The sequence below is a fragment of the Berghia stephanieae genome, chromosome 5 (genome assembly GCF_034508935.2).
Source record: "Berghia stephanieae isolate SIO BIC M18660-M18661 chromosome 5, UCSD_Bste_1.3, whole genome shotgun sequence".
Taxonomy (NCBI): domain Eukaryota; kingdom Metazoa; phylum Mollusca; class Gastropoda; order Nudibranchia; family Aeolidiidae; genus Berghia; species Berghia stephanieae.
The window spans coordinates 69,100,086-69,112,771 of NC_088364.1; the positions used below are offsets into that span (position 1 = coordinate 69,100,086).

Consider the following 12,686-nt stretch of genomic DNA (forward strand, 5'->3'; position numbering starts at 1 on the left):
GTACTTTTTAAATCGATGTGCGCTGCTATGCATGTGGTCTAGTGGTAGGACACTCGCTGTCGGATCGGAAGGTTTTGGGTTCGAGCCTCGCTCGGCGCATGGTTGAGTTCTTGAAAATGTCATTGCATTCACATTCTCTCGCCGTATTCAGGTGTAAAATGAGTACCTGGCCGTCAACAACGTTGTCTCTGTCGAAAAAAACTTTGTAATATCGCCGAACAGGCGTCGTGTCCCGTTCTACATGTTATATATTGCTGTTGGTCAGGGACCCTTTGTAAAGCGCTTTGAGCACGTTTTGTGGATATTGCTCTATAAAAAAAGGTTCAATTAAAATATGAGGGTCTTCGATCAGTTGGTAGGGCCCTGGCTTCACAAGCAAAAGGACCGAGATCGGTCCCGGGTGCAGTCCAGATTTTTTTTCTGACTCTCCTGTCCACTCAGCAGTGATTGGGGAGCTGCGTCTGTTGTATCTGGCGGAAAATACTTTTTGATAGGCTAGCGTTCTATAAAAAGTGTAGCAAGAAATTGCTATTGTCCTTTTCGCAGTATTGAAACCGGTATAAACTCAGACTTCATGGGCCTACTGTATCTAAAGGAATATGTTCCATTCCGATAAAATAAGATGACCCCCCCCCCCCACACACACACACACACCCCACCCCACCCGGCCCCAACGGCTTATTGAAAAGTTTCAAACTTGAGGTTTAACAGAAGTCTCAGGATTAAGCCATTGATAAGGTTGAACTTTTGGAAAAAAAATATGAGCTTTTTATAAAGCGCAATATATACTAATGTGCTCTACGCGCTTTACAAGGGTCCCTGGCCAACAGCAACATTTAACATTTAGGATGGGATTTGACGTCTGTTAAGCGATGTTACAATTTTTTCGGACAGAGACACTTGAGTATGGTGAGAGAATGTGAGTAAAGAGCCTTCTCCAAGGACTCAACTATGCGCCGAGCGAGGATCGAACCCAGGACCTCCCGATCAGAAAGCGAGTGTCATACCACTACACCACATTATGGTTAGGGGGGGTCTTCAAAGTCTATCATTGTATGATATAAACTTTTTCTTGCCAAATTAGATAAAAGGTAGTTTAGTCAGTTTATGCCAGCTCTGACCAGCTAATTGCATTCTCTATACATAACTACTACACTGAAAAGTTTCTATTTAAATGCGCATTTAACATATTTGGCCATAAAACGCATCCTTCAAATAGCGATCGATTAACATGGCTCTCATCTTGTCAAAAAATACCAAACCTCCTCCGACATGCTAAGTCCCAGGTTTGAAAGTGTTTGCCAAGATGTGGGGGCCATTTTTAGGCGATCGATCAATATTTGAAGAGGGGGGAATTTTCTGGCTAAAATTTTAAATACGTGTTTATTCGGAGTTTGGCAGATTAATGCATTAGCACTATCTAGGTATCTGTACTTTAAATAGATTTGGTAGAAATGTCAGAATGTTCCTGGGAGGGGCTTGCGATGAGTTGAGGGGACGAAGAAGAAGAAGAAGAAGAAGAAGAAGAATGATGATGAAGAAGAAGCACTATAAGTTTTTACCTTTTCCGCTGCATTAATGAATGTTGCCGTTGCTGTATCTGGCAACTTGGATGTGTGTCTTACACACAAACTTCGAGCAAAAGCCAAATCACAATATTTTTATTTTGAAAGCTTAAAGAAAGTCTAGAAACAATCCTAGAAGCCTAGTTGATCCCAGAAACGAAGCACTGGAATGATAGGTTTGCTAATTTAACAAGCAACCGCCATGTTTCTCTTTAGTGCTATATTCTGCGCCTTTTTGGTTATCTGTCAAATTGTGTTGCCAGTTTGTTGTCAAAGTTCGGAAGAATTTGGACCACGGGTAAGTGTAAATTGTGTAAATTATAATAAATTATAATAATTGGTTTCATTATTAAATTTAATGTATAACTTTAAATGATCGACGTCTTTATAAATTAACGGCATAAATGGAATTTGATTTTAAATTATGACCTATCTGATTGATTTTTTATCTATTAATTTTATCCCAGGCTTAATCATATTATGGGGAGATTTTTACTTAAATACAATTATTATCTGCTACAGGCTTAAGAGAATGTATTGGATTTTCATAATCGTTTGTCCTTTCATGATATTATGTTATCCAACTTCTAAACATTTCCATGTGATTCTTTAAAATTGGGTAGATGGGTCTACTTTAGAACTTACTGAGATTTTGTTCAAAAGGAGGAATCGAAAACAAGGTATCGTGCACGAATTATTTAATACTTGTCTTTTGTCTTGATATTTTCTGAAAAGAGCTCAAGAACCTGTGTGGTCCGATTTCTATTAACTTTCCTGTAAAATTATGTTATTCGTTTGTAGTTTGTATGTTATTCTCGAACGCTATCGTATCTCCAACAAAACACATTATTCGAACGTCGTGTTTTATTCGGACACCGAATGATTTTGTGAATTAAGCAAACGTTTCGAACGATACGAAGTGAGTAAAACGATACTTGGAGCTTGCATGAAATAGAAGCGAGAAAACAGCTTGAAAAAAACCCAGCAGCAATCATACTTTTAATTTTAAGAAAGTTGTTCTAAAATGTATCTCCTCACCTTCCCCCATTTGGTCCAGAAAAATAGAAATAAGTTCATTAAAAAAAATAACACAGTATCGATGACCATATCAGCGCCAACCGATGAATAGAGGCAAGTCTTTCATTCACCACCAAATCACCGTTTGGTGACGTCACCGTTCGATTATTCGTTCCGTTTGCGTTTGCAAGAGAAGATAATGTTGAAAAGGTGGAAAAAAGTGTTAAAATGATTCGATCGACCGTCCGTCCGTTCCAACTCTAGTATCATCTTGACACGACAGGTATGACGGGTAGAGACTACAGTCAATCTCGCACTCAATGACAGCACTGCCGAAATCTGGAGAAAAAAAACAACATATTTTAGAATTTGGCCAGAAAACTCGTCTTCAAATATCGATCGATTTAAATCACCCTCATCTTAGAAAAAAAATATTCTCAAACCTGGGCCTTCGCGAAGTCCCAGGTTTGAGAATTTTTTGTTGTTGCCAAGATGATGGTAATTTAAATCGATCGATATTTGAAGACGAGTTTTTTGGCCAAATTTTAAAATACGGGTTTTTTAGAGTAAGGCAGAGCAGGTACTCGTGATAGGAATGCATAGAATGGCAGAGTGGCGGTATAGCACTGATAACATAAACATGGTTCGAGTGTTCTGGGATCAAATACCTCAGAATCTGAGGTGACTTCTTTAACAAAGGTTTAAAAGATTTAAAAAAACAAAGCTAGACAGTAACACCTTAGTCTGAAAATCTAACATTTAAGGAGCAGCGTGGCTCAGCTGTACGGTCTTTGCTTCGTATCCGAAAGGTACCCGGTTCGATTACCCGCCGCTGCGCTATGTGAACTTGAGCAAGTCACCTCACCCTACCATTATTTGCGGTACTGCATTGCGGCTGACGCCATGGTTGTTCCAGTCTTCCCTTGGAACAGATCCTAGAGACAAATTACTCCTATGGGATGAATAACATTTTTAAAAAAAGTAGTTCCTCAGAGCCATAAGGCTCAAGGAGCCGAAGTTTATCCCGATTTCTATTGCATCAAACGGAAAGTAGCATCTGCTTGCCTACCCTTTGGATAGGACGCTATTCTATTGCAAAGTACTCTCCAACAAATGATACAAAACCAGCTATCCAATCAATGCTGAATGGGCAAGGGATGAAAGTAGGGAGAGGGCGGAGGGGAGGGAGGGGAGGGAGGGGGGAGGGGAGGGAGGATCAGAAAGAAAAAAAAATCGATCTCGCCCGGAATTGATACCGGTGCCTTTGGGAATGAAGTGAGTGTTCTACCAACTGAGCTATCGGTACTCATCATTGCCCTTTGTAAGACTAACGTTTTTTTAAAATTGCCTATTAGTATTCATATAGATAGTATGCGCTTAGCTAAGAAGCTCATAACATTGCCATCCGGAAGTATAACGGACCAACACACAAAACTGTTTGTATCCATGAACGTTTATAGCCAGGCTAATACAGTTCAGTGAGCATTACTCATAAACGCGGATGGCAAAAAAAAAACAATAACAAAGACCTGAGTGACGTCATCTTCGAATATATCTATATATATATATTGGGGAAAAAGAGAGCAGGTTTGTCTGTCGGTAGCCATCGTTAACATTTAGCCTGACACTGAAACCTACTAAGACAGTCGCCATCGTAAGCCTGACACTGACCAAAAAATTAAGTCAAAAAAAGACAAGTCTTTGGCCGCAAAAGAAAACAAATCACGAGTTGTTTTAAATAGTTCAACCAATGGAATCACTTGATTCCTTGAACACACTAACGACAACTCACTAGACTCTGCAAAAAAAAAAAAAAACCCACCAAAAAATGACGTCAAACTATAAGTCTTAGAGGGTTCTAGTGTCAGGCTTTCTGTTAACGATGGCTCCGGCCTGACACTGAAACCGTAGCCATCGTTATGTTATAGCCTGATACTGAAATCCAAAAGGACTGGCAGTTTGACGTCATTATTTGTTTTTTTTTTTTTTTTTTGCACCGCTTTGTGAGTTGTCGTTAGTAGAGCTCATGGAAACAAGTTATTTCATTGGTTGAACTATTGAATACAACTCACGATTTGTTTTCTTTTGTGGCAAAAGACTGACATTTTGACGTCATTTTTTGGTCATTATCAGGCCATAACTTTACGAAGGCCACGCTGAAACCCACTAAGACCCATATTTTGACGCCATTTTTAAGTTTGTGGACCGCCTATTGAGTTGTCTTTAGTAGTGGTCAAGGAAACAAGTGATCCCATTGGTCGAGCTGTCGAATACAACTCACGATTTGTTTTCTTTTGTGGCAAAGCGTTGACTTTTGACGTCGTTTGTTGGTCAGTACGTAGCCATCGTTAACATTATTAACCTAACCGTCGCCATCTTTAACTTCTAGATAGTTCGAAGATGACGTCACTCAGGTCTTTGTTATTGTTTTTTTGCCATCCGCGTTTATGAGTAATGCTCACTGAACTGTAATAACCTGACTATAAACGTTCATAGATACTCACAGTTTTGTGTGTCGGTCCGTTATACTTCCGGATAGCAATGTTTTGAGGTTCTTAGCCAAGCGCATACTATCTATAGCCTGATACTGACCAAAAAAAATGACGTCAAAAGCCAACTCTTTGGCCAAAAAAAAGAAAACAAATCGTGAGTTGTATTCAATAGTTCAACCAATGGAATTACTTGTTTCCTTGAGCTCTACTAACGACAACTCACCAGACGCTACACAAGCCTAAAATATGACGTCAAACTATAAGTCTTATATGGTTCTAGTGTCGGGCTATAAGTTAACGATGGCCACGCTAAAACCCACTAAGACCCATATTTTGACGTCATTTTTAGGTTAATGGACCGCCCAGTGAGTTGTCTTTAGTAGTGGTCAAAGAAACAGCGATCCCATTGGTTGAACTGTCGAATACAACTCACGATTTGTTTTCTTTTGTGCCAAAGACTTGTCTTTGACGTCATTTGGTGGTCAGTACGTAGCCATCGTTAACATATAGCCTGACACGAGAACCCACTAAGACCCATATTTTGACGCAAAGTGAGCTAGGGCGAGGTGACTTACTCAAGGCCACACAACGTTACTCGGTACCTTTTGGGTGCAAAACAAAGATCGTACCTTTTGGGTACGAAGTAAAGACCACACCGCTGAGCCACGCTTCACTTTTGTAAACAACCAGCTATGTTTGTCCGAGTGGGCATTAGGATGTATCATTAACCCTGTGTCTTGAATGGTTAATTAGTGTTAATTTTTTTAATGTGATCTACAGACAAAATGTTCAAAGTTGACATTGAAACTAAAAGGTCTATAAATATCTGTTGTCCCAGTGAATACTTGTTACGTACTTCCCCGGAACAAAACACATTCGTTCGGCTCCCGTCTCCCCCAGACATCCCATCTTGTGCGGCTATGTGGTCTAGTGGTATGACACTCGCTTTCGGATCGGATGGTCCTGGGTTCGAGCCTCGCGCTCGGCGCATAGTTGAGTCCTTGGAAATGCTCTTTACTCACATTCTCTCACGTACTCAGGTGTAAAATGAGTACCTGGCCGTTAACAGCGTTGTCTTTGTCCGAAAAATTGTACTATCGCCTAACAGGCGTCATGTCCCGTCCTACATGTTAAATGTTGCTATTGACCAGAGACCCCTTGTAAAGCGCTGTGAGCATATTTAGTGGATATTGCGCTATATAACGCTCAATGACAAAATCTTCCTCTGTTCCACACAGAACAACAACTTTGATGATGTGGAGACCCTAGAGAGACATGTGGACACTCTAGGAACCTCCCCGAACTATGACCGTTGGAGCAGGATCAGCACACCCTCCACGCCCAGACCCGAGGATGTCGACTGCTATGTGGAAATTCCCACGGTAACAAAACACGCACTCTATCCGCCTATTCCATATCCTCCTCCTCCTCCTTCTCCTCTACATCTACCTACTCTGCTTCTTCTTCACTTCTTCTTCTTCTTCTTCTTCTTCTTCTTCTTCTTCTTCTTCTTCTTCTTCTTCTTTATTTCGATTACTTCTATCACTCTTGCACTACTACTACTACTACTACTACTACTACTACTACTACTACTACTACTACTACTACTACTACTACTACTACTACCACTACTACTAACTATACTACTACTCTATACTACTACTACTACTACTACTATACTACTATACTTACTACTACTACTACTACTATACTACACTACTATACACTACTACTACTACTACTACTACTACTACTACTACTACTACTACTACTACTACATACTACCACTACTACTACTACTACTACTACTACTACTACTACTACTACTACTACTACTACTACTGCTGCTACTAACTACTACTACTACTACTACTACTACTACTACTACTACTACTACTACTACTGCTAGTGCTGCTCTACTACTACTACTACTACTACTACTACAACTACTACTACAACTACTACTATCTACTACTTACTACTACTACTACTACTAACTACTACTACTACTACTACTACTACTACTACTACTACTTACTACTACTTCTACTACTACTACTACTACTACTACTACTACTACTACACTACTACTACTAACTACACTACTACTACTATACTACTACTATACTACTACTACTACTACTACTACTACTACTACACACTACTAACTACTACTACTACTACTACTACTACTACTACTACTACTACAAACAAAACTATACTACTACTACCACCACTACTACTATTACTACTACTACTACTACTATTACTACTACCACTACTACTACTACTACTACTACCACAACTACTATTACTACTACTACTACTACTACTACTACTACTACTACTACTACTACTACTACTACTACTACTACTACCACCACATACTACTACTACTACTACTATACTACTACTACTACTACTACTACTACTACTACTACTACTACCACTACTACTACTACTACTACTACTAACTACTACTACTACTACTACTACTACTACTACTATTAAAACTATCTTGTAATACCGGAATAGGGAATGAGATTAGCGAAAGAGTAGCGTCCCTTGATTGGACGTCACCGTGGAAAAGTTATTATAGAGAGAGCGTCATGTTGGTTGTGCGCATGCGTCCCGAGTCCTCACTTCCAGAGACACTTCACCAAAAGCGAGGACGAGAGAGACGCATGCGCAAAACCATGTTGACATTCTCTCTGTAAGGTGATGTCCAATCAAAGGACGCTACTCTTCCGCTAATCTCATTCCCTATTGGTTTGCCATAACGTTGAGCTATGAGAGAATAAAGCTCACAAAATCGTAGAAATTTACTATAAAAACTATTGAGAATTAATTTTTCGTTTCCGTTGACAAACATGTTCTTCCGATTGCACAGATAATAAGTTGAGATTTTTTTATATAGCGCAATATCCACTAAACGTGCTAAAAGCGCTTTACAGGGGGTCCCTGACCTACAGCAACACTTAACATACACGACGAAACATGACACCTTTTAGGTGATATTACAATTTTTTCGGACAAAGACAACGCTGTTAATGGCGAAGTACTCAATTTACACCTGCGACGGTGAGAGAATGTGAGCAAAGAGCCTTTTCCAAGGACTCAACTATGCGCCGAGCAAAGCTGGAACCCAGGACCTTCCGATCCGAAAGCGAGTGTCATACCACTAGACCACATAGCCGCACAATATATCTAATGAGATCAACAATAAACTAAATCATATGTTTTCTGTTGATAAACGTATTCATCCGATCAGACATATAAATTCTGGGTGGGGTTCCTGACCTCCCATAGTTGGCAGGGAGGCACTTACTGTGTCTTCTTTCCCCCTATATTTTATGTTTTCCAACTTGCTTTCTGTCTTTGTCTTGGAATGAGATTATTCGGATTTGTCCTGGCTGGATACCCTGGCTGACAGGGTAACAGTTAAATGTATCGTTAATTTTGGGAGATGATATTTTTTCCTTTTAAATCATCTTTCTGTTATGCACTATATTATGTTTTGTTTACGTATTACATGTAATTTGTAACCATTTGAGTGTATTCCTCTGAGTGGGGACCTGTGCTTGTGTCTGGATGAGACTTTTAGGTGATCTCAAACTAAGTACTTTGATAATGTGCCTCTTGGAATCTGCATCTATTTCCTATTTGGACCAATTTCCCTTTTGTCTTACCTTTTCTTGGGTGCAACTTTACTTTTTACTATCTCATTTTCTTCCTTTTTACTGGCGCTGATAATATTATTACCTTAATGTGTTGCCGGCACCGTAAAACCCTTAAAAACAAAAACACGGATAAATTATAATGAGTTCACTCATATTGATATACTCCATACATTATTGAATTCCGCAAGGAAGTGCTTTACAGACATCTGGAGTTAGGCCGCTAAAGCGAAACGAATACATTATGCATGCTACTTTTGCATGTAAAGCTATGCGGTCTAGTGGTATGACACTCGCTTTCAGATCGGCAGGTCCTGGGTTCGAGCCTCGAGCTCGGCGCATAGTTGAGTCTGTTGGAAATAAATTGTAACATCGCCTAACAGGCGTTATGTCTCGTTTTACATGTTACGTGTTGCTGTTGGTCAGGGACCCTTTGTAAAGCGCTTTGAGCACATTTAGTGGATACTGCTCTATATAAAAGTTCAAGTGTGTAGTGTGTAAACGCCAATCTACTCACTAGTCTAAAACGGTACTATTCTGGGTGGGGTTCCTACCTCCCATAGTGGGCAGGGAGGTACTTGCTGCGTCTTCTATCCCCTATATCTGTTTTCCAACTTGCTTTCTGTCTTTGTCTTGGAATGAGATTACTTGGTTTTGTCCTGGCCCTGGCCTGAGTCCTAGCTGGGAGGGAAACAGTCAAATGCATATTATTGTTTTGGGAGATGATATTTTTTTTCCTTGTAAATTATCTCTCTGTTATGTATTATTATGTTTGTTATTTTTATTGTATAATGTAAGCATTTGAGTGTATTCCTCTTTGTTGGATTTTGTGCTTGTGTCCGGATGAGACTTATAGGTGATCTCAAACTAAGTACATTGATGGTTTGCTCTTGGAATCTGCATCTGATCCCTATTTGTTCCCAGTTCCCCTTTGTCTTCCTTTCTCTTGGGTGCTTTGATTGTAATTCTAGAACTTTTTACTATCCCATTTTCTTCCTTTTTACTGGCGCTGATATAACCTAAATGTGTTGCAAGCGCCGTAAAACCCTTAAAAACAAACAAAACAATAAAACGTTACTATTCCCAGTCAAATTGGCCGATCTTTATCACCTTAGCACATTTTGTCAATAGTGCGGCTATGTGGTCTTGTGGTATGACACTCGCTTTCGGATCGGAAGGTCCTGGGTTCGAGCCTTGCGCTCGGCGCAGAGTTGAGCCCTTGGAAAAGGCTCTTTACTCACATTCTCTCACCGTACTCATGTGTAAAAATGAGTACCTGGCCGTTAACAGCGTTGTCTTTGTCTGAAAAATTGTACATGACGTCCTACATGAATAAACTTTGAAACTTTGTTAACTGTTGCTGTTGACCTGGGACCTCTTGTAAAGCGCTTTGAGCACGTTTAGTGGATATTGCACTATATAAAAGTTCAATTTAAGCTCAAATTTTAAATAATCTATTTTGTCGACGGATGATAAAATTACTCTTAACTGAGAAAACGGTCGCAAGTTACTTGAATATCAAGCTGTAAAAAATAATTCTATGATTTTTAGAGTTGCCAGTAATTCTGTATTTGTCAGCAAAAACTTAACATTAACTGCAAGGGGCAATTTTGGACCTCTAGCCAAAGAATAGCTCTACAAACCAGCAGACAAACAAAACTCGGGTCGCCTTGAAACAGAGTTGCCAATTTGGCAGATTTTCTGCCAAATGTTCTTTTTTGGCAGAATTTGAAGTCGTCTGGCAGGAAAAAAAAAAAACGGTTTGGCAGTTTGGCAGATATTTGGCAGATTTTATTTTCCACGTTTTCCATGGCAATTTTTATGTATTAGTGACTTGTTTTTAACTTGGGAAGTTAAAAAAAGATTATTACATCTGGCAACCCTGCCTTGAAACGATCAAAATGAAATGGACTAGAATGTGACGTTAGTCGATGAGACGACCATCAAAGGTGGCAGAGAGTGAAAAAGTCGTGTTCACTGTGTATAGATAGTTCGAAGTTGACGTCACTCAGGTCTTTGTTATTGTTTTTTTTTAGCCATCCGCGTTTATGAATAATTCTCACTAAACTGCATTACCCTGACTATAAACGATTATGGTTTAACATAGTTTTGTGTGTTGGTTCGTTATACTTCCGGATGGCAATGTTCTGAGCTCCTTAGCCACCTATAGAGAGGGGTTCCGATAGCTTAGTTGGTAGAGCACTCACTTTCAAACGCAAAGGAACCAGGATCAATCCCGGCTGAAGTCCAGACTTTTTTTTTTTTGACCATCCAGCAGTGATTGGGTAGCTATTTCAATTAGATCTGGCGTAGAGTACTTTGCGATAAACTGGCAGCGTCCAATCCACAGGGAAGCAAGCGATTTCTATTATCCGTTTACGTCTTGTGCGGCAATGTGGTATTTTGGTATGACACTCGCTTTCGGATCGGAAGGTCCAGGGTTCGAGCCTCGCTCGGCGCTTAGGTGAGTCCTTGGAAAAGGCTCTTTACTCAAATTCTCGCACCGTACTCAGGTGTAAAATGAGTACCTGGCCGTTCACAGCATTATCTCTGTCAGAAAAAAAAATGTAATATCGCCTAACAGGCATCATGTCTCGTTCTACTTGTTTCGTGTTGGTGTTGGTCAGGGACTCTTTGTAAAGCGCTTTCATCACGTGTAGTGGATATTGCGCTTCATAAAAAAGCTCCCCCCCCCCCAAAAAAAAAAAAAAAAAGCCATAGATAAACTCCGACTCCATAGCCTAATGACTCTGATAGACGGTAGTATAAAATAAGCTGAGATGCACATTCCTTCCACCAAATCCAAGCATCAGTAAATCAGTAACACACTTTATAGTCACCTGGAACAACTACAAAAAACGTCTAACTTCTACGTCGTGGCACGAGATCGAAGGGCTAGATCTCAGGTGGCCTATTAGAGTATATAATACATTAATCGTTATAGATCACACTAGCCATAGCTAAACAAGGGAAAAAATGTTGTCAATTCATTATAATAACTCTTTCCTTACCGATCATTTTCAGTACTTTCCCAAAATTGCAGGCTTACCCAACAGAAAAAAAAAATGATTTTTAAAACTCAAACCAGTTATCTACAAAACAACTTTATGTTCTTATTAATCAAACAAAGATCATTCTTTAAAGTTTTTGATGTACAAAATACATCTGGATAAGAAAAATGTATTTTGTGTCGTAACAAATGTGACGATTTTGCTGTAGGTGGTAAGGAGAGGGTTTTAATGGGGTTTTTTGTGTGTTTTTTTCCTTTCTCTATTCTCTTTCCTTTAGGATTCAGATGGCGCAATTTTATTATCTACACACAAAGGGACCGGAATCGATTCCGTGTGTGGTCGAAATATTATTTCCTGAACCCCATGCCTACTACTACTCATCAGTGATTCGGTAGCTGGGTTTGTTAGATCCGGCGGAAAGTACTTTGCGTGAGACTAGCGTCATATCCAAAGGTTAACAAGCAATTGATACCGTCGGAGTAACGCTTTAGAAACCGGGATAAACACTGGATCCATGCACCTTATGCGGCTATAATGTGGTCTAGTGGTATGACACTCGCTTTTGGATCGGAAGGGCCCGGGTTCGAGCCTCACTCGGCGCTTAGTTGAGTCCCTGGAAAAGGCTCTTTACTCACATTCTCTCACCGTAATCAGGTGTAAAATGAGTAACTGCTGGCCGTTAACAGCGTTGTCTTTGTTCGAAAAATTGTCATATCGCCTAACAACAGGCGTCATTACCCGTTATTACATGTTCAATGTTGCTGTTGAACAGGGACCCCTTGTAAAACGCTTTGAGCACAGTTAGTGGATATTACGCTATATAAAAAAGCTCATTTCAAAATTAAATGAAAAAATAATTAAATTAAAAATTAAATTTAAAATTTTCAAAATTAAAAAAATAATAATTTTATAACTCTGATTGAC

At 39.6% G+C, this 12,686-nt stretch overlaps 1 protein-coding gene across 1 annotated transcript in view; it reads left to right on the forward strand.

Annotated features, from left to right (window-relative positions):
• Window positions 1-1,598: 1,598 nt before the first annotated feature.
• Window positions 1,599-12,686, forward strand: part of LOC144973507 (uncharacterized) — a 12,105-nt gene continuing 1,017 nt past the window's right edge. Inside the window, exons 1-2 of the mRNA XM_078916017.1 lie at window positions 1,599-1,863; window positions 6,313-6,456. Of these exons, the coding sequence (XP_078772143.1) occupies window positions 1,768-1,863; window positions 6,313-6,456 (240 nt within the window). The 5' untranslated portion in view covers window positions 1,599-1,767. The remainder of the gene's footprint in view (window positions 1,864-6,312; window positions 6,457-12,686) is intronic.